The 23,060-nt window shown below is 52.1% G+C and overlaps 1 protein-coding gene across 2 annotated transcripts in view; it reads right to left on the bottom strand.

The window, feature by feature from the left end:
- The window catches only part of PRKX (protein kinase X-linked), a 76,323-nt gene extending 53,295 nt beyond the window's left edge, over positions 1-23,028 (bottom strand). For both annotated transcript variants that reach the window (XM_021681953.1, XM_021682657.1), the window contains exon 1: positions 22,676-23,028. In XM_021681953.1, the coding sequence (XP_021537628.1) occupies positions 22,676-22,850 (175 nt within the window). In that variant the 5' untranslated portion in view covers positions 22,851-23,028. The remainder of the gene's footprint in view (positions 1-22,675) is intronic.
- Between the last annotated feature and the right edge of the window lie 32 nt (positions 23,029-23,060).

The raw sequence follows: 23,060 nt of genomic DNA, 5'->3' as shown, positions 1-23,060 counted from the left end.
TGGATGGAGGGAGGGAGGGATGGAGGGATGGATGGATGGATGGATGGGTGGACAGACAGATGAATAGGTGGGTGGGTGGATGGATGGATGGACACATAGATGGATTGACTGATAAGATAAATGAGACAGATAACAGATGGATGGATGCATGGAGGGAAAGATAATAGGTAGCTCGGAGATAGAGACAGAGACACATGGATCACAGGCAGATGATTGACAGATAGATAAATGGTTGATAAAAGTATAGATGAGATAAATAATGGATGGATAGGGTGGATGAATGGATAGAAAGATAAGACAGCCAGCAGATAAATAGATACAGATATAGACAAATAAATAGGTGGTTGGTACATACACTGACAGATGATAGAGAAGATGTAAGAGATAGATGGACAGATGGATGGACAGATGGACAGAAAGATACTAGCTTATAAACAGACAGAGAGACAGATACTAATTTACTTTTTTAAGCCTATTTCCCAAACAGAAAGTAAAACTTCATCAAAACCCACTTGGCAATAACATTAATTTCCTGCTTCATGTAGTAACAGCCCACACAACACTGGGACCGTCAAAACTACTCCTGAGTTACGGCTCACTGAGAAAAAAACAAGAAACCAGAGCAAGACCGAGCCCGTGTGCACCCCCCATCCTGCAAGAGCCTGCGCCCAGTACGGCATGCGTGTGTAGAATCTTAACATGCAAACAACAGCACTTAAAAATACCAACTGCTACTGCTAGGAAGGGAAGTGAGAATCCCTCCTGACATGCAAGAAGGACGCACAGCCATGTCCGAGTTAAAGACCCATGCAGCTGGTCGTCACCCCCGTCCTGCACCTCTTCCAAACCTGCAGTGTCTCCTGAATTAGGATGCTCCCTGTCCTATCCCACGGGCATCCCAGATGCTAAGGAAACAGGGCAGGCAAGTTCCAGGGGAGGGATGGAGGGTGCAGCAGACCCCGTCCCCCCTGAAATGCAGGAGAGAGGACGGCCAACAGGCCAATGGTGCACGGGAAATCTCCGGGAGAGCTTCCTAGCAGGGCTGCAGAGAAGTGGGAAAGGAACGGCATGGTGCATGCCTTCTCGATGCGTGCCCCGACTGCGGAGAACCACACATCAAAGGGGGCACCCCCAGAAGTGACCAACCCCCTCCCCCTCCGCCCGCTGCTCGGCCGGCCACTGTGGCCTGCACTGGGTTTCCAGGGAACACGTTCCTTCCTCCTCCTTCCACACGGCGTGGCATATTAAGATGCAGAAGGTGCTATGCGGGTCTGTAGCGAGGAGTTATTGACCACAACCCTTCTTGGGTGACACCCCCCAGCCAAGAAGCTACCAAGGGATCTGGACCGTGCTTCGGACCCAAGATTGCCTGAGGATCATACACCCCTGTCCTCACCGTCCCCCCCGCCCCGTGGCCCCGGATGCAGGAACTGTGCATGACTTGGTGGAAAATGACACGACCTGCATTCACCAGGTACTCGATGTGGTCTGAAGGAATTCAGCGGACTCCTAACGGGAGGCTGCTACACAGTGGGAAGGATCTAGGACTCAGGTGAGTCACCTGGACATCCTGAGAAATCTAGGCGGAGGAGTGGAGGGGGGTCCAAGTGTTCGCAAGCACCTCCTTTACCTGGAACCCCCCGGCCGTAAGCTCTCCAGAATCCGTTCTCCCCTCCATCCAGCCAAGGCCAAGGGTGTATATCTCCTGCACTGTCTGGATGGGTGAAATTAGGTTGGAAATGTTTAAGGCAACTGAAAAACATGCAATTCCTAAGGAGGCCAAAAGTATGCACTCTGTTGGTCATTACAATGTCTGTCCCCCTCTTCATAGCGAGGTCGCTTCTCTGTGTTGAAAGGATGTTCTGCAAAAAGATACAGAACGCTAAAATGGATCCTGGGGGGGGGGGGGTGGTCATGGGACAGGACAGGGGATAAAAACAGAGATGTATTTCACAGCATAATTTTCGCAATTTCTTTTTTAATCTGTGAACTATAGAAATGTTTTATCTACATAATAGCGAAATTTATGTGATCTATTAAATGAAACTGATGCATTAAGGAATTATGGCAAAATACAGCTGACGCTTGAATAACGCGGGGGTTAGGGGTGCCGACCCCCCATGCAGTTGAAAATCCACGTGTAACTTTTGACTCCCCCCAAACCTAACTACCAACAGCCCACACTGTTGACCAGAAGCCTTACTTACAACAATTGATTCCCACAGTTTGTATGTTCTATGTATTATTTACTGTATTCTTACAATAAAGTGAGCTACAGAGAAGAAAAGGTGATTAATAAAATCCTAGGGAAAATACATTTACAGTACCATACTGCATTTATTGTGAAAAAATAAAATCGTGTATAAGCGACCCCATCTCTATACCACAATGCATGAATTTATCATTGTAAAACTCACTTGTTTTCGTTGGTATTTCCCCCTCTTGGTAATGTCAGAAAAGATTATGAGCTACAATGTATGGAATAATAAATGTCTAATGCATGCAATCCTCCTTTCAAAAGCCAGTTTTTAAAATTCTTATTGCACGCAAGTTCTGCTTTATGGGGAAAAGGCCCTTAAAAAAAAAAATGCGTGCCAATTCCGTGACTGAACTTAAAACACAGAACTGGACATTTTGAAAGGGTGAATCCTATGACCTGTGAATTACATCTCAATATGCAAAAATTACAGAAGAGAAGTATGGTTTGGATAATCTCATCAAGATTCTTTTTTTAGGGCGCCTGGGTGGCTCAGTTGGTTAAGCGACTGCCTTCGGCTCAGTTCATGATCCTGGAGTCCCGGGATCGAGTCCCGCATCGGGCTCTCTGCTCGGCAGGGAGTCCGCTTCTCCCTCTGACCCTCCCCCCTCTCATGTGCTCTCTCTCATTCTCTCTCTCTCAAATAAATAAATAAAATCTTTAAAAAAAAAAAAAAGATTCTTTTTTTAACTTGGAATATTTACTTCAAAGATCAGCTAAAAAAACTGGTCCTAATTCAACTCAGCCCTGGGTGGGAGGGGGGCTGTTTTGTGAGTTTCCTTGTCTAGATGGCTTTTTGTGTTTTTTAAACAAATAACTCCCTCAAAATTTTGCTGAGTCAAGCAACATTCGATTTCACATTGTCCTGTTTTAAAAGATAAAAATAGAAGAGACATTTTTGGAAGCACAAGTCTCCTATTTACAAGTTATTTACTGAATTACCCTGTCCCCTATCAAAGATACAGAACGGATAATCACAAAGGAATAAAGAAACACAGGAAGTTCTCGCCCACCCCCAACACAAGCAGATGTCCCACAAGGGAAATGCGTGGAATTCCTGGCTCAGCTTTGGTGTTCCTGTAAGCACGATATCTGCAGCTCTGAATGTCACTCCCGTGAGGCTTCACCAAAAAGAACAAAGGTGGGTCTTCACACGTTCCCAATAAAGCTGGCCAGGTTAAAGACGCAGCCCTACACTGCATCCAGGATGGGATGGAATGTCACAGTCACCCTTGAAATGCCACACACAGCCAGATGATGACAGATGATTGACAGATGAATGATGGATGGATGGATGGAGGGAGGGGTGGAGGGACAGACAAATGAGAGAATCTCTCTCGCTAAGGCAGAGTTTCCTCCACCAAATGCCCTCATCCCGGCCTCCCAAACTCCAGTTATGAGCATCAATAATGCCCAGACATTGCCAAGTGTCCAGTGGGGGTAGAATCACCCCCAGTTAGGACCCAATGCCCAGGAGAACTTTCCATGGGGCAGGAACCTTCTACATCCCGCTGTCCACTCAGTAGTTACGCGCTCACAAGGGGCTCCTGAGGGTTTGAAATGCAGCTCCTGAGGGCTCCTGGTTGGCTCAGATGGTTAAGCGTCTGCCTTCGCCTCAGGTCATGATCCTAGGGTCCTGGGATCGAGTCCCGCATCGGGCTCCCTGCTCGGCGGGAAGCCTGCTTCTCCCTCTGCCTCTCTCTCTCTCTGTCTCTTATGAATAAATAAATAAAATCTTTTAAAAAAAAAGAAAAGAAAAGAAATGCAGCTCCTGAGACAATACCCTTATTGTATTCCATGGGGCTAGCGGCTACCATATTGGACAGCTTGAAAGTTCTACCATTCAGCTCACACTCAGTTCTTGTTATCAGGGTCAACTGCCAGGTCAGAAATATTTAGAAAACTCCATCTTTGACCACAAATGAGTTAGGCAGTCCGTGGAATGAATATGACCTCACTCTCTGAACGAAGACCCAGTCAATATAATGAGGTTCGGCACTCTTTCCCCCGCTAATGATATTTGACTGTGTGTCAGGTGTTTTGTAGGACTCCAAAGCAGCAATGAATAACATAAGGCTGGTTCCCACATTCACTGCGGTTAGTTACAATCGGGCCGGAAAGGTAGACAGTAAGCATTAATTATAATAGCTCTAAGAACATTGATGAGCTCATCTGGGTTTCATGAGCTTGCTCAGGTTTGATGACTTGGTAAGACAGGTATGTAGAGGAAGAAACGAATGGACCTTACTTTGGTTAAGGGTCAGAAAAGACATTTTCTTTAGAATTTTATTTATTTGAGAGAGATAGAGAGATCATGAACGGAAGGGAGGGGCAGAGGGAGAAGCAGACTCCCTGATGTGGGACTCGATCCCAGGACGCTGGGATCATGACCTGAGCCTAAGGCAGACGCTTCACCGACGGAGCCACCCAGGCGCCCAAGACGTTTCCTTTTGAGGAAGTTTCAAATGGACACTGGAGAGCGCGGCAGACTGAAGGCTACTTTGTAGGGTGATTGGGAAGAAGTAAAGGATATGAGGCAGGAGCCACACAGAGCACTGGGATTTTGGAGCAGGGAGGAAATACTAGGGAGCAAAGCAAGAGAAGGGAGGCACTGTGAAACCCCTTGAGTGAGTTCTTCATGCCAAGGGCAGCAGGGAATCACACAATGACACCAGGAAACGCCTGTGTGTGTGGCTTTGGGTTCTGCATGCTTTTGTTTTGCTTTAAAGATGTCCATGTCAGAGGAGAAGCCAGTGCGAGGAATATCCAGGGCAGTATGGGGCCTGTGGTAGAAATCAGGACGGAGGCTAGAGCCAAGGGTGAAGAGCGGGTGGTGACAGGGAGATGCAGAGCCAAGCAGACGAGCTGGGTGAGGCCAGGAGAGGGAGGGTGGACAAGAATGCGGGGGTGGGGGGGTGTTCAGCATCTGAGCAGTTAGTGACCAGAAACCCTGGCAGGTGTGCAAGGGATGTGCTGAGTTGTTTGGTTTGGGGGAAGAAGGTTCAACAGTTCCATGTGGCACCCTGTGGGCATGTCGAGGATGAAGGGTATAGTGGGTTGAACTGTGTCCCCCCCAGAAAGGTATGTCCATGTCCTGAACCCTAGTACTGTGAATGTGGTATTATTTGGAAACAGCATCTTTGCAGATGTAATAAAGTCAAAGATCTCAAGAAGAGGTCATCCTGGATCAGGGTGGCCCTAAATTCAATGACAAGGGTCCTTGTAAGAAACAGAAGAGGAGACACGGACACAGAGGAGAAGCCACGTGAAGACAGAGGCAGAGATGGGAGGGACAGACCACCAGCCCAGGGATGCCTGGAGCCCAGAAGCTGGAAGAGGCAGGAAGGACCCTCCCCTGGAGCCTTGGGAAGGTAAGATGGCCCTGCCCCACCTGGACCTCAGTGGTCCTGCCCCGCCTGGATCTCAAACTCTGGTCTCCACAGCTGTGGGAGCATAAATTTCTGTTCTTGTAAGCCTCCAGATTTGCAGAGATTTGTTAGGACAGGCACAGGAAGGTATGACAATGGGCCTCCTAGCTTTCAGGGAGACATGGACCTCCCAACAGGTATTGCTTTGGAGACATGCCCTCCAGTGCTCACTCAAGAGAAAGGTCTAGATCTGAGCTGCACATCTGGGAGCCAACACCTCCACGGTGATAACTGAAGTCAGAGGCATGAACAAGAGAACCCTTTGATTTGGGGGAATTTTTTAAATTATTTACATTTTCAGCAATCCCATTTAAAACTGTTTCTCTTTCGCTGTCACATCCTATTTTTGTTGATGGGAACGGTATCTTCTCAAACTTCCCTGAAAACAGGACTCAAAGTAAGACTTATTTTTTATTTTTTATTATTTTTTCTATTCTTATGTTAATCCCCATACATTACATCATTAGTTTTAGATGTAGTGTTCCATGATTCATTGTTTGTGCATAACACCCAGTGCTCCATGCAGAACGTGCCCTCCTCAATACCCATCACCAGGCTAACCCGTCCCCCCACCCCCCTCCCCTCTAGAACCCTCAGTTTGTTTCTCAGAGTCCATCGTCTCTCATGGTTCCTCTACCCCTCCCATTTCCCCCGCTTCATAGTAAGACTTATTTTTTAAATGTCTCCTGTGTTCCTCTTTTTGTTTTAATCGGTCTTTTCTTAGGCACCTTGAATTATCTGCTTTTCCTGGGATCACATGTCTTTACTTATCTCGATGCCTCACACAGTGTAACCTCCTGATAAACACCAGGTTTGCGGTCTCTTCCCATTTAAGGATGAGACGGATACCAGAGAGAGTGACTCAGAAAATTTCCATATGTGAGTGAGGCTGGGGGCTCTGACAGCGAAAGCATTTGGAGAACTAGGTCCTGAAATGCCCAGAAGCTGCACACTTCCTCCCCAGTCGTGTTTACCCAAACCCTACTCAGCCCGGAACATCTGCTATCAGATCTTAGTTCCTTCTTGGCACCTTGATTATAATCCTTAACACACTGACCTTTTCTTAGTTATTTGTATCAGTAAGATTCTTGGAAATGTAAACTGCATCCTACCTTTTTATGTCCCCCAAATAAACTCTGCAGCTCCTTGCACATGGGACGTGCTAATAACCACTTTCAGAACAGCCTAAATGATGCCTTTGCGAAGCTAACCCAAACCCCCATTGCGATGGGGACATCCAGAATTCCAAAGAAGCAATGCAGTTAGTAGGATTCAATTTTGAACAAAGCGACCACTTCACTTGGGTGGAGCAAGATGAAAAATGAGAATTCAAGCCTCGTTCTCGGGGCACAATGAGGCAGTTCATTCTCTGAAGACCCTCTGGATACAGGAATCACCATGAATCAGTCACTGTTGGTACTCAATCAAGACCCTCTTAGACCAGGTCATTGGTTTAAAACAGCAGCTCTCAAACTCCCTGATCTCAAGATCTTCAGACACAGATGGAGGATCGTAACCAATGTCTGTTTGCTCGTGGGCGTCACTCTCTGGAGACAGTAACCATATTAGCAAGGAAAGCAGAAATGTCTAGAGGAGACACGGCAGAGATGGGAGGGACAGACCACCAGCCCAGGGATGCCTGGAGCCCAGAAGCTGGAAGAGGCAGGAAGGACCCTCCCCTGGAGCCTTGGGAAGGTAAGATGGCCCTGCCCCACCTGGACCTCAGTGGTCCTGCCCCGCCTGGATCTCAAACTCTGGTCTCCACAGCTGTGGGAGGCTCAGGGAGCCTCCGGAAACCACCACACGCCCAGGCGAGAGAGAGAGAGAGAGAAGGACAGATAATATCTTCATGGTACTACAAAAGGACGCTTGACCCCATGAGCTCCCCAGAAGTTTCCCTGGGAACGCCATGGATCCCCGGCCCCCACTTGGAGAGCTACTTGGATCTCAGCGATGAGCTCACTGTCGCAACCCATCATGCAACCAACAAAGTCTTTCAAGAGGCGTTAAATGGAATGTTTGGAACGTGGCACCATTCTCCAAACACGGTAAAAACGTAGGTTTAGCGTGTTTTTAGTTTCTGCTCTGCAGAGGACACAAGTGCTTAGTTTGTAAGGTTGTACGATGTGCCTTTTTCATTCTCGTATGGTGCTTACTCTGTGATCATGTCACAGCGCCATGTACTAAATCTGGGCATCATGACATCTTGAGTGAAGAACGTGTTCCCAGATATATCGCAGTCAGATGTGGAAAGCCTTCCTTTCCGTGTTCCTAAGGGTTCCCGCTTCAAGCCACAACCTTTCCTCTAGGATCCAAGGCGCCCTTGGACAACATGATGAAAATGTGCTTCCCTCTAACCATCTCCCTCCACCCTTCCCTCCCCATCCCCAGGGATATCCAGTTCCCATCGCTCAATCCTCCTTCCCCAATGACTACGGTGCTCCTGCATCATCCCCCAGGAGGCTTCGGGAGGGAAGGGGCCTGAGGGTCCAAGAGAGGAACCGGAAACTATCCCGTGTCCCTACATTAGGGTAGGAGTCCATCCTTCATCTTCTCATCATGCAGGTGAGCCAGGTACACGGCAAGCACGTTGGGATCCCAACACGAACCAAGAAAACAAGGAAAGGGTCCATCTGCTACGTCCCGTGCCTGACTCTCGCCCGGCTGGAGCCACACAGCATGTTCTTGACCCAAGGCACATTTCCACATGAGCCTGATCGTGGTGGGTCCGTGAAAAGTCAGACCCATATCAAACAACTACATGCCACCCCTTTGGGACGCAAAGTTCAACGCCAGAAAAAATAAAGTCAATTAAGAGACACTATCCAGATTCCTCAAGAGTCCTGATGAACCGCTCCCCCTGTCTTATTGCCTCCTCTGTGGGAAATCTGCCTTCTGTCAACCATCCACATCCAACACTGCTGCTTTTCCCACAACTGAGTTATTCCTTTGCCGAATCGCTACTTTCGTAAGAATCGTGTTTTACGTTTTCCTAGCACCATGTGATGCTCCTTACAGGTAAGGCATCTTTTCTATGCTAACAAATTAAGGAGCCTGGAACCCCAACTGTGGTGTGTGACACCGTTTCTGGAAAAATGACCTTAGGGAGGAATAATCGACAAACCAGCTTCTGGAGCAGAGCTGGGAACTAGCCGTTCCACTCACTCGTCAAGAACACCGGGCAGGCAGCAAGCTTTGGAAGAGGAGGTTGTTTTCCCATACAACATGGCAGCCAGTCTCAGGTTTAAGCACACTGTGTGCCAAAATCTGAAGAATCAGTGTTTGCAAGTGTTTTCAAGGGTTGCCACCCAAACAGCCAAAACACCTTTCACTGTATATGGGCGTGTGCACGCCTGTGTATGTTCCATTCACTACCGCGTGCACCCGTCCCATGCACTAATGAAGGCAAGGAGAAAAGCACGCCACAGAGTTAAGTGATCCACTAAATGAAGAAGTAGGTTTTCACCTTCACAAAAGTCGGGAACCCCCACCTGATGATACAGGAAGTGAAGAATCCAGACCATGCAGCCACCTGTCAAACCTTCCCACTGATGGCTTTGCCGAGAGCATCCCAACCTCTGTGTAGCATTCTCTAGTTAACACCCAGACTGCACTCAATCCGCACTGCAACGTCACTCAACTTTTCCTTTTTTATTTTTTTTAAGTTTTTATTTATTTGCCAGACAGAAAGAGAGCACAAGCAGGGGGAGCAGCAGAGAGGGAGAAGCCGACTCCCCGCTGAGCAGGGAGCCCAATGAGGGACTCGATCCCAGGACCCTGGGATCATGACCTGAGCTGAAGGCAGATGCTTAACCCACTGAACCACCCAGGTGTCCCCAGATTTTCCTTTTGAAGGAAGACAAGCCCCCAGAACTCAGAGCAGCCATCCTGAAATGCAGCGCGTTCTGGAGACACGCTTCCGCAGCAGGTGACTGGTGACCTGTGTTCTTCACACACTGTAGGAAGAAAAATCAGGGAAAGACCAGACCAGCAAGCAGAAGACAGACCAAAAATGAAAGCAGAAATCAGTGAAATGAAGAACAGGAAATCGACAGAGGGGAAAGAAAAGAGAAGAAAAAAAAAAAAATCAAAGAAAGAAGACTCTGGTTCTTTGAAAAGATCAATACAATGGACACTCCAGATTCTGTCATCAAAATAAAATACTGAACTGTTTAAGGATCGAGCAAAGAAAAGTCTTCCTAAGTCAAATACCTGACAACAACTATGCTCGAGTGTGCAAGGAATAGGGAGTCATTCCTGATTTTATTTTTCTACACATACTGCTTTTTTCTTAAGGTGGAATGATAATGGAATCCAGTGCCCGAGAAGAGAACATTCTAGGCAGTTTGCCTTCTTAATGCCCTTCCTGGATTTTCGGATCTCTGCAGAAGGATTTCCTCCTCTGGAGTTGTCCGCAAACATTCGGCTGGCTCAGTATCCTCCTGGGGGACTGCCCAGAGACACGCCCGCAACGTGAGCACGCACAGCCACACGCATGCACACTTGGGCACACACCCAGCCCCGCTTCTGGCTGCCCTCCCCGCTCACATCCCGGGGGGGCCCCAGGCATGACAAAGACCTTCTTTCTCCGGAGCCCGGGCCGTTGTCCAGCCACACCCAGCCCCACATCTGCACAGCCCTTTGTTCTGTGGAGTGGCTCCCAAGATAATGATCCAGCGGGATGAAATCATCCACCAAATTAATTGTCAACCACTTTAAAAGAACTCTCTAGAGGTTGCCCTGCAAACGTCCTTGATGAGCTGCTTCATCACAACTGTCTGCAAACCAACCACCTCAAGACAAGGACTCTTAACGCCTGCCCACGACACCTGCTCACGTGACATTGGGTGTGATTCCCTGGTGGGACCTCGTGCTGATTTCAGCAAGGAGTCTGTGGGACAGTCTCCTCCTTCTGTTACCTGCTGGAAAAACCAGTATGGATTTCCAAGTGTGGAAGTGGGGTTAAGCAAGGTCAACACAGAAGACACTGCGCCCAAGGTGCATGTTTCTCTCAAACACGGAACTGCCCAGTTAGGCAGAGTCCCGGGACGCCTGGGGTCTAGCCTTGGCAGGCTGCCTATACTGAACAGGGTGGGAAGGTGCAAACTGGTGTTGGGGGGGCGGCCACTGGACACCTGAGCTGAGCTAAGGGTCCAGAAGGACTACTCAGAGGTGTCCTACAGTTAACTCCTACACTGGGACACGGGACGCTCAGGGCTGTGGGGGCCTCCCACCCTGAAGAATCTCCACTTGGCCTCCTCAGGGCACATGGGGAGCAGGAGGAAGGAATCTCCCCCCGGAACACGCACCCACTTCCACCCTCGATATGGGGCGCTCCGCCTTGGAAACTCAGGATGCTTCCATGGAGAAATCACCGGACAACTTCAAATGCCTCGGTGGCGAGGTATCTATCACGTTTTGCGCTATTCACATGTACTCCAAATGCCAACTGGACTCCTATCTAAGTGCCCTAATGGTGAAGCCAAAGTGTACCCTCTGGTCCACCCTACCTGGCATACAATCGGAGATCCCCACCCATGAGAAGCAAGGGAGAACGCTCCCAGAATGAGCTGCTTAGAAGCTTTCATTGTGTTGCTTTTATTAGTCTTGCACGAGCTCTCTCAGAAAAGAGCCTGCCAAAGTTTACCAAAAAAAAAAAAAGCTCATGTGTTACCGAATTAATCAACAAGCTCGAGACTCCTTGCAAACAATCCTGTGTCTGTGTTCCTTATCTCGATCCTCCAGGTGGATACAAGTTCTGCTTCTGGGATGCCATGTGGTGACCTGGACAGAGCACCCCAGGCCCGGTTCAGAGCCTCCCCTCTGACTGTGCATTTGGGCCCGGACTCAAGCTTCCAGAAGGTAAAGCTGTGCCTTCCCAGCTTTGAGCCATCCCATGTCCGGGGCTCCTTGTAACATGAGAGCTGGTTCTGCTTGCCCAGTGCAGGGGACGGGTCCCAGAGAGGGGGCAATGAGTCCTCGTACAGGGTTCTGGCCAGGCGGAGGAGGGGACAGGTGTGAGCTGCTCAGTTAACTCAATGAATCACTTGTCTTCCCACCTCTCTCTGTCTCTGTCTCTGTCTCTGTCTCTCTCTCTCTCTCACACACACACACACACAACTTACAGCCATATGCATAGCTAGTCGTAGCTAGCATCTCTCCTCCTAATGGAAGAGCTTTTTATCGTTAATGTGGTTTGTCCGTTGACGAAAGCCAGTGTAGTTCGACAAGTGCAGCCGCCCTCCCCACCCCACCCCACCCAACACTACTCTCTGAAGCCCACTCTTAGGAGCCACTTCTAAGGTGAGGCATGCACAGCACCCACAGGAAGCAGGTGCCGTGGACAGAACAACGCCTCCCCCCAAAAGGCGTCAACATCCCAATCCCCAGACCCTGTGACTATGTTAGTTTAAGGGAGAACCGATGTTCCAGGTGCTACTTACAGATGCTCAGTAGTTGACTTGAAATTCGGAGATGATCCTCGGTGATGCGGGTGAGTCCTTACAAGCGTCACAAGAGAGGGAGGGGTGAAAGAACCATAGACAGAGACATGGCAGCATGAGAAGGATCTGACCCAACTCTGCTGTCCCCACAGAAGGATGAAGGCATCCTAAGCCGAAGAAGGGCGACGGCATCTAGAAGCTCTAAGAAGCAAGGACCCCCGGAGCCTCTGGAAGGGAACGCAGCCCTGCTGATCCTTGATGTTAACCCACTCACCCACCACCCTAACCTGCAGAGCTGCGGGATTTAAAAAATGCGTGTTGTTTTAAGCCACTAGGCCTGGGGTCATTTGTTAGAGCAGCCATAGGAGAGCAATATGGGGAGAAACTCCATGAGAGAGATCACAGCAGGAGAACAAGTGAACATGACCTTGCAGGGGAGTGCCTCTGGGACCCTGCCCTGCACCCTGACTCCCCAAACCCAGAGCTAGCAGAAGGAGGTGTCCCATGCAGGGGTGGGGTGGGGGGTGAAGGCTCTCAGCAGCCTCAAGACAAGCCTAGCCAGAAGACTCCAGGTCTACTGAACGGAATAAGCTCCAAATCCAAGCAAATACCACCACCATCCATCCCTGAAGTGATGAACCTCCACTATGCTTGGGACTGGACGGTCATCATGATGATGATGATGATGATGGCGAAGCTTGCTTTGGTGAGGCCATGCTTACTTCCTGGTTGATGCACAAAGGACAGGAGACACAGGTGCTCCAGGCTGAAGCTCCCCACTCATCCTCAAAGGACGGAATAAAACACAACACGCACCTGCCAAGGTATGTGGAGAAGCACATCCCGGCGAAGGACCACCTCCACCACTGTGGGTCTGAGCCCTTCACGGACGCCTCCTCGAGGACTGTGTGGGGAAAATGGCGGGATGGAGAGCCAGGTCCACATGCATCACGAAGCCCTGCCCCATTTAGTGAACACAGAGATGGCCGAGAGGCAGGGTTTCTGTCCCAGTCACTCAACCCAGGAACCTGAGTGCCAACCCCATACACTATGTTGGTTCTTCAGTGCTCAGACCCCTGTTCCTGAGCTGTGATGGAGGGACCAGCCTCCAGCAGCAAAAGAATAAGAAAGGCAGGTCATGAAACAGGGATGAGCTATAGGGACAGAAAAAAGCTGAGGACACTAGACCCTCGGGGAGTGACTTCTAAATGGGTGTGGGGTTTCGGTTTGGGGTGACGGAAAAGTGTCGGAGGCAGGCAGTGGTGATGTTCACACAAAAGTGTGAATTATTTAATGCTACTGAAGTGTACGCTTAAAATTTATTAGAATGGTGAATTTTATGTCATATCACTACCATTAAAAAATTCTTAAATAAAATAAACAGAATTAGAAAGTTGGTGGGGCTGCCTGACCACCCAGAATGGTCACCAAAGGTGACCTCCCAAGACATGGAGGGAGCCAGCTGCATACACCCAGTCACACAGACATCACAGCAGATGGGATGGAGGGTCTCCCTTCTCAGTGGAGCGTGAAGGAGACCCGCACAGCGCCCCAGGAAATCCACCGGAACGGAACACGTGGCATCCAGGCACCAGGAGCTGCACACAGCATCCCCGGGAATGAGCAAACCTCTCACCTGCAGGGGCTCTCCCTTTTCAAGGAAGAAAGAATGCCCACCGCCCATGCAGAGGTCTGGGAAAGGTGCTACCTGAATGAACAAAGAACCTTTCGAGTTGATGGGTTCTGGTGGGCATCGCTTAAATCTAAGTCCCAACACCTTTATGTGACAGTTACAATTGACCGGAGAGAAAGAAAGAGTGATGGGTAGGTGGTCATGCACAAGAGGATGGGAGGGAGAGGTACTGCCAGGATGAGCAGAGAGATGGTCCTCACACTATTACCATAGTCTTCTGTCCTTTGTCATAAAAGGATCCTCCGAGCTGATGAGCCAAATCCACCTGGGGTGACGCTAGACTACGGCATTATGGGAGCTCCAAGGGGACGGAGGTATCTCTGATGCATTAAAAGTTTCACAGGTGTAATGGGTACAGGGTATTCTTTTGGGGCTGATGGAAGTGTTTAAGAACTAGATGGAAGGGATGCTTGCATATTGTGGATGTGCTAACTGCCCCTGAATTGTTCACTGTAGAACAATTTTATGTTATGTGAATTTCAAAGAAAAAGTGAGTGTCCGAAGTGATGATGATGGTAGAAATAATGCTGAAGATGGGAGAACAGTGGTAGGATGTGGGCGGGCGTTGAAGGGAAGGTGGTGATGAAGGTGGTGGTGGTGGTGATGATGATGACGAGGATAGGGCTGGTGATGATGATGATGGTGGTCATGATGGCCATGATGACGATGATGGTGTTGGTGAGGACGATGGTGTTGGTGAGAACGATGGTAGAGTGGTAGCATGTGGGCAGGTGTTGAACGGAAGGTAGTGATGAAGGTGGTGACGGTGATAGTGGTCACAACGGTCATGATGATGATGATGTCGGTGATGATGATGATGATGATGGTCATGACGACGATGGTTAAGACGATCAATATGGTGGAGGAGGTAGAATGTGGGCAAGTGGGAGGGAGAGACATGAATAAAGGTGACAGTGATGATGTGGGGATCTTCTCTCCCAAACACTGCTCCATCCAGAGCCCTCCTTATGTTGCCTGATGGCAGTGCCAGTTTTCTAATTATTTAACCCAAAAACCTGGGAGTTATACATGACTGTTCTCTAAGCCGCTGTTACAGATTGAATGTCTGTGTCTGTCTGCACCCCCCCCCAAAAAAATCATGCCTTGAAGGCCTAAATCCCCATGTGACTGTATTTGGAAGGGAGATGAACCTCCAACGAAGGAATAACGGTGAAATGAGGTCATCAGGGTGGGGCCCTCATCCTACAGACCACCTCTAAGTGTCCTTGTAAGAAGAGACACCACAGAACATACCCTCCCCCTGCCCACCTTTCTCCTTGCACACGCATCCAGGAAAGCCGACCTGAGGACACACACATCACAAGCCCTGCAGGGAAGCTCTGCATCTTCACATCTCTGCTTGCTCCGTCCCACACCAGCCACACTAACCTTCCGAGAGCTTCTAGCACATGCCCGGTGGGCTCTGAGGTCACCCCGTAGCTCCAAAGCACATTGCAGAATAGGAGCAGCATGGGGGCTGGTTAGAAATGCAGAGTCTCAGGCCCCTCTCCATCTTGGGGTGTCAGTCTGTAGGGTGGGCTGGCCATCTGTGTTCACACATGCCCTGCAGGGGATACTGTTGCCGCTCAAAGCTGAGAAGCAGCCACTGTGCCCACAGTCTTCCTAGGGTGTCCCCACGGCTAGCCCCCTCCTCATCTTCCAAGACTTGACCAAACCTCTCCTTCTGGGAAGGGCAGACCCCATAACCTCCCGCACATGGCAGCGTGCCCCGACCCCTTCTCGGATAGCTATTGCTCCAATCCCCACGGCGCTGCTCTGTGCTCCCCCAGACTTCTGACGGCCTTCGAAGCAACCACCAAATGCATGTGTCACACCCCGTACCCACCATCCACCTCTCTCAGCCTAACGTAAACTCAAGAAGCAGGGACCCCTGTGTTGAGTTCCCCATGACCTGCCACGTCCAGAGAGCAGGCTGGCGTTCAGTAGCTGCTCCCCAATATCCAGTGTGAGCAGGGACAACTACCGTCCTGAGGTGCCTGGGCCCAGGGATTTCCCAACACGGGGGACTTACAGGCTTTCCGGGAAGGTCCCGGCCCAGCGGGGACACACCAACCGGCCCATGTATGAGTGAATAAATGAATGGATGATGGCATTACGGGCAGCCACCCTCTGTGGCACAGGGGCCATGCCGAACATCACGATACAACCCATTAGCTCTGCAGCGAGGCACTGAGAGGTCATGGCGAGCCATGTGATCCTGGGGAAAGGGACGACCCCTGCCAAAAGACACCAGCTAGCAAACAGCCCCGGAGACGTCTCCGCCCCCACCCTGCTGCCCCATTGCATGACACGAGCACCACGGGGGAGGACGACGACACAGGGCAGGGGACTGCCGTGCTGCCAACAGTTAGCGGACGGTGCCAAGAAGGGGGGCAGAAACCCCCAAACGCCAGCAGCCAGCTCCCCTCGTGCACATCCTTGTGAGATCAAGGGAGAGGACAGTACTCTGCCTGGCCCCCACCCCGTCTACAATCACACCGCCGCCAACCTTGGTCATCCAGTACTTTACTCCCCTTCCCACCAAGAAACAGCAGGTATAGAGTTCCAAAGAAAAAAATGAGGGGTGCCTGGGTGGCTCAGTCGTTGAGCACCTGCCTTTGGCTCAGGTCATGGTCCCGGGGTCCTGGGATCGAGCCCCACATCGGGCTCCCTGCTCGGCGGGAAGCCTGCTTCTCCCTCTCCCACTCCCCCTGCTTGTGTTCCCTCTCTCGCTGTGTCTCTGTCAAATAAAATCTTAAAAAAAAAAAAAAGGAAAAGGAAAAGATGAGTCTCCCAAGGGTGGTGAAGGTCATGACATTGTGGTTATCTGAAAAAAAACCTTGGGGGAAATACAGAGAGAGCCCCACAGTGTCCCTCCCAGAGACTGAAAGTGGTTTTCAGAGAAATCATAACATGTTAATCTCTCAGAAAGAACACTGCGGTCAGAATCGTCATCATCAGTGAACCCAAGCGGCAACGCTTGCTGGCACCCAGGACGTGTTCATGTCTCCCAGTGACAAAGGCAGCCTCCCGGGTTGTCCCCAGCTGAGGAGGAACTCACCCAGGAAGCAGATCTGAGACCACCATCATGGTGCCATGCCCCCACCCACGGGGGTGACGCAAGCAGGGACAAGAAGGGTTGTCCCAGACGGACACGGGGAGTGAGGCATCCTCCCCTGAGGATTCCAGGATGAAACGATGGAAGCCTGCTGCTAGGGCAGCCACCTGCACCCCAAAGATAGGAGATCAGGAGAAGGAAGTCAGGACAACACATAACGAGGAGTAAAACCGAGTACTGTGGACTGAATGTTTGTGCCACCGCCCCCCTCCCCGGTTTCATACAATGAAGCAATAACTCCCAATATAATATTATTTACACATGCAAGCGGGTCTTTGGGATGTAATTAAGATTAGATGAGGCCATGAGAATGGGGTCCCTCATGATGAACTTAGTTCCCTTATAGTAGACACCAAGAAGCTTGCTTCTCCTATCTCCCTTCCCACCATATGAGCACACAGCGCAAGGTGATGGCCACATATAAGCCAGGGAGAGCGCTCACCAGAACCCATTCATGCTCTGCCATCCTGACCTCAGACTTCTGGCCTCCAGAGCTCTGAAAAATAAAGTTGTGTTACGAGCCACCTGGTTGACGGTATTTTGTTATGGCAGCCCAAGGTCAAAACTGATTCAAGATGGCGCCCCCTTGGTCTGGCAATGCGGGAAAGCTGTGCATTTGCAAAAGGGAGTGATGAGATGAAGTAGACAGCATGTGCAAGCCTCACCTGGCTGCTTTCTGGGGGGAAGGGGATGGTTGCAATGGAGCAGAAGTAGAGACAGAAGAAGAGCAAGTTCCTGGCTCTATTCCATCTAGCTCTGGGGATGACCATCCTCAAGCAGTGAGTTCCGGATGCCCTGTCTTCGAAAATAAACACATGGATCTCCTGTGTTAACCACATCCACACGCTATCTCTAGGATTAGGCCGCCCATGGAAAGCATCATCCAACTTGTAGTTGGATGTTGTGCACCTCCAAGGATTTGGGGAAACCAATTCGTGGACCTAAGGCACCATGGTCTAAAGCAGCCTAGACATCAGCTCTGCAATCCTCTCTGGCAGGTGTATTAGTTTTCTAATTAGGTGGTTCAGGGCTGCCACCACATGGTGGCTTAAAACAACAAGAATTCATGCCTTCCTCCCAGCTCTGGAGACAGAAGTCTGAGATCCAGGCAGGGCAGGGCGGCTGAGATCCAGGCGGGGCAGGACTGCTGAGATCCAGGCAGGGCAGGGCTATGCTCCCTCCAGCGGCTCCAGGGGAGGGTCCTTACTACCTCTTCCAGCTTCTGGGTCTCCAGGCATCCCTGGGCTTGTGACCAGTCCGCGTCTCTGCCTCTGTCCTCACGCGGCTTCTCTTCTGTATCTATGTCTCCTCTTCTGTCTCTTACAAGGACACCTGTCATTGGATTTAGGGCCACCCGAGTACAATGGACTTCATCTCAATCCTTAACTAATTGCAACTGCAAGGAGCCTACTTCTGAGTAAGGTCCCATTTGAGTTCTGAGAGGGAGGACATGAATTCGGGGGGGGGCACTCTACTCACCCCAGGACAGTAGAAGTTGTGTGCGTGTGTTTGCTTATCATTCCCACTGCATATTTTTTTATTCCCGGTTTGTCCATCTGATCTTTTGGGTGAGTTTTTCCCTTACGTCTTGATCGGGGAAATTTGGGCTCTGCATCTCCCCATGTTCTCTTTTCTCTTCCCACTGGACCCTCACGCCCTTGGAGATGGCAAGGGAGAAGGAAGAAGTACTCGTAGAATGAAGCACACAGAACCGGTAAGTCCATGGAGACAGCATATTCCCGGTCACCGGACGCTGGGGGGAAGGGGTCAAGGAGTGACATCTCATGGGGACTGGGTCTCCTCTGGGGACATGACAAGAATGTTTCGGAAGTAGATGGAGGTGCTGGTCGTGCAGATTTTTGAACGTACCAAACTCAGACGGATGGCTCACTGAAAAAGGGTCCATTTTATGCCAGGTGAATTTTATCTGAATTTTTTAAAAATGGAGGGGAACAACGTGTAGGATTTCTGTCCTTGGGAAGACTCTCTTTTCTAATATGTCATCTCATTTTTGAAGTTCCCGTAATGCTGTCAAATGGAAACCACCGCTCGCATGCGTTCGCAAGTTACCCTGCCGTGCCCGCCCCTGACGGACAGACAGGATCAAAGGATAATCTCAATTTTCTGTGTATTGTTAAGCAACAAGCACTTCCTTATAATGGCTTATGTCAACACCGCCGGTATGACCGACCGCTCATTTATGTGCCCGGCAACACCACACTGGTTCCCAAGTACACTCCTTCTGGAGGTGTGCTGGTGTGATATTTGGGGGCAAATAAGAGCCCAGGTCAGACGGAGCGAACCCACGGCCAATTTGGCGGGGGAAAGCACAGGAGAAAACCCTATCACTGTGGAGGAAACCGATTACGAGTACCTGAGAGAGCACCGTCTATAATTAGTCATTCGTAAGGAAGGTGTCGTGGGTCTTAAGGGAAATGCAACTTGCCCAACGCGTTCTGTGCAATAGTAAATAACAGGTGAGAGGCAGAAGCCACCAGTCTGTGTTGAGGGAATTAGTTCTGTCCTCGATTTGGGGGTGTTGGCTGCCAAATAACGGCACAAGATAAAACTGCACAGAACGGCAGCTCCAGCCCCCCACACACACTCAGAGCAGAGCCTGCAAAAACCAAGGGGTACCGAACACGGTCTGTGACCTCTCGGCAGGATGGTACCGACACTGACGTCCTGGTTCTGGCACTGTCACCAAGGATGTCGCCACAGAGGGAAGCTCTGTGAAGGGTGCACGGGACGCTGGGCACGGATTCTGGAATGGCCCGGGAGTCTATAATTATCTCAAAACCTATTATTTTGTCTTAGCAGCACGTTGTCCGTCAACACGGGAATAAACCAAGCGTGGTCGTGTGGACCAGAAGTGCGGAGAACGGGCTTGCACACCATTTCCCGTCCGGGGAGCCGTCCGGTTGCTCCGAGCCTGTGTTTCTCAAGCTAGGAAATCACAGTTCAGCCCAGACACCCCCCAGTGTGGCTTCCCTGCTCTGAAAGATTTTGCAGCAACACTAAGCTGAGATTTCTTCCTAACTATCCGGATTTCTGGGCAATTGGTTGATCTAGAATGCTCACAGACGCCCAGTATGCAACTTTCCTCCTCCTTCTATCTCCAGGGGCCGCCCCGGGGACTCGGCCGTCCCTTTGCAGCTGGGTCTTGAGCAGAGGTTCCTCCCCGACAGGTGGGCTGTCTAAGAGCCACTGCGGGCGTGGCTAAATCGGGCAGAAGCCCAGGCGTCTTCACAGGCTCCGTCCTACCTGCGCTGAAATGCCCACATCACCACAAACCGTGTGTCTGCGATTGTGACTCAGCATGTCTGCCCCTCGGGAGCCTCCCCTCCGTGCCCAGCTCACAGACAGAAGTGCGGAATGAAAACCACAAAAGCGCACCAGTGGGTGAGGCAAACAGCAAAACACACGGGTAGGACTGCGTGCAGCAAGGACGGAGCCCAGCGGCGTCCTTCCACCCTCACTCCTCCTGACAGAAGGTTCCAAGACGCAGGTGCTGCTAAAGAAAAGCCGAGAGGGGTTCAGGGTGTTTGCATGTTGTGGGTTTGCTCCGCGTGTGGGTTGGATTCCCGTCAAGGAGAGCCGCGTTGCCCGACTGGAGAAGTGCATACAGGCGCCCCGGACCACGCGGGACCCACGGGTGCCTGGCCGGCACGGGGGACAGCGAGGAGGCCAGGTTCTAACTGCAGGGGCAGAGCTCAGCCTGGCCCCTCTCTGGGACCCACTGCACCTTAGGAAGTGACCTCCAGCTGGTGGGCACTGTGGCTCAGACACAGGATTGGGTCGGCTTGGGGAAGGCTGGGGATTCCTTAAGGCTTAGTCTCCGTCTCTTGCATACACACCTGGGGGGGGGGGGGGGGTGTGTGTGTGCGTGTCTCTCTCTCTCTCTCTCTCACACACACACACACACACACTTCTACACCCTGCTGTTGCAACAAGGTGAACATCCACAGTCTGGCTCTCCCATAACAGCCCACAGGAAGTTATCCTTGGAGAACAAGCATCCTCTTCACCAAGAGGCAAAGACCAGTGGAAGACGGCGCCCTCCCCTGCACGCCCCTCAGTCCCCAGAGGCGGTGGCATTCTATTTTTAAGGACAAGATGAGTGGCTGGCCACCCCATGCCCACTTGGTAGCGCCCACAAGGCCCCACGTGACTGCAGGCACCAGAATAGGTCACGGCGACAGCCCACCAGCCTGCCCACACCCTGCTGGCCACCCTGGCCTCCAGCCCTGGCACCTTTGACAATAGACCCATGTGTGTGCCCAAAAGAAATACAATTGGCGGTGCTGCGTGCCAAGGCACGGCAGGTCCTCTACCAACTTTCCATTGTTCACTCGCGTCTCCATCTACTCCCGATGTCGCCGCATGGGCTGGGTTTCTGTCCCACCTTGCAACCCTGCAAAGCACTGCCTGCTTTTCTGTCAGCCACAGCTTCCCCGGGGGAGGGAAGGAGAGAGGGACACATAGACAGACGGAAGGGAGAGGAGGTTGACAGGGAGAGAGAGAGAAGCACAGAGAGGTAGAGAAGGCGCCCGCTACGCCTTCCTTCCCGCATCAGGTTCCCTGAAGACCCGTCCCTCCCAAGCACAGGGAGACCAGGAACCGAAAAGAGAAGTGTCCCTCTCTGCTGACGGTTGGTTACAATGCCAATCTGGCTGTGCCTGTCGGTCTGATTCAATCCTAGGCCGTGACCCTGAGCCCCGGCTTCCTGATTCCCTTCCCAGCTTCCTCCTTTCCAGAAGCGGGGCAGGGGACCCAGGAAAAGTCCCTCAACACCACAGCCCCTCGGTGACATGTGGCTTGTCCCCGGCCCCATTTATCTGTCCGAAAAGCAACCCGTGTCCGACGCGCCCTGGGAGCAACAAAGAGCTGCTAAGAAGCCACAGGGGGTTGCACCGACCACTGGAACCCAGCTCCAACCTGGGGTGGGGATTTTCTAGCCCAGTCAGCGCCGCCCCCTAATATCCCAGCGCCTTTCAGGATTCAGGCGTGATGGGGTGGGAGTGGGGGGGGGAGACTGGAAACTATTTCTAGACGCCCAACTGCGACCACAGTCAAAGGGGAGAGGACAAAAGCAAATCCGTGTCTGATCAACAGTGCCAACTTAGATGCACGAGATGAAAAGCTCGCGCGGTGTCGGGAAAGGGTAATTCATCTGCAGCGCCGGCTGTCCCCCCCTCCCCACTCCCGCGCGGCCCCGTTGCGCCCCAGGATACCTGTCCCCTCCAAGCCCCCGGTGAGGTCTAAAGTCTACGCGGGAGCATCGTGCCGCTGGGCAGAGGGAGGCTGGCCAGAGTTCCGCAGGTGCCCCTGGGCCGCCGCTTCTGTCCCTAAGGGCCCCTGGCTGGGAGGGCGGGCCAGGGCCCTCGTATGAGGTGACCCCCAGGAAGTTTTGTGACGTCCGGTGGCACAGACCCCAGGGGGACTGAGGGAGGGGGAGGCGAGTTCTAAATAAGGAGACTCCTGGGGCGCGGGACTGAGCGCGGGCACTTGGGGAGGCTCGCGGGAGCTTGCGGGGAGGACACCCTTCCAACTCTGGGAGCGCCCGAGCGTCCAGGGGCGCACGGCCAGCCCGCGCGGACGCCCTGAGCAGACGGGACCGGGCAGGGCCGGCTCAGGGAGGCAGCCGGGCGACGGCACGCCGGCCCTTTGTCTGACGCCAGCGTCCCGGGCGGCGCCGAGGGACCTGCGGGCCGGATGCCCGCGCGCCCTACTCACCCACGGTGGCCAGCGTGTCGAAGTCCTGCAGGCGGTAGGCTGGCGGCTCGGGCGAGGGCGCCTCGGGGCTGGGGCAGAGCGCGGGCGCCCCGTCGGGGGTCTCCCCACGGCTCTCCTGAGGTTCGGGGTCCGTCGCGGCCGCCTTGGCCGCCTTGGCCAGCCCGGGCGCCTCCATGGGGGCGCGCTCCAGTCCGGGGCGCCGGGCCGGGCCGGGCAGCGCGGAGGTCCGGGCTTCCCGGGACGCAGCCTCGGAGGGCGGCGCGGCGGCGGCGGCGGCATCAGCGACGCCCAGCCATGCGCGTTCCCCGCCTCCCGGTCCGCGGCCCGGCGCGACTGGCGGAGCGGCGGGGACAATGGCGGGGCGCGGGGCGGCGCTCACTGCAGC

This window comes from Neomonachus schauinslandi, chromosome X, assembly GCF_002201575.2.
Source record: "Neomonachus schauinslandi chromosome X, ASM220157v2, whole genome shotgun sequence".
NCBI lineage: Eukaryota > Metazoa > Chordata > Mammalia > Carnivora > Phocidae > Neomonachus > Neomonachus schauinslandi.
This window is presented reverse-complemented; position numbering and strand designations above follow the sequence as displayed.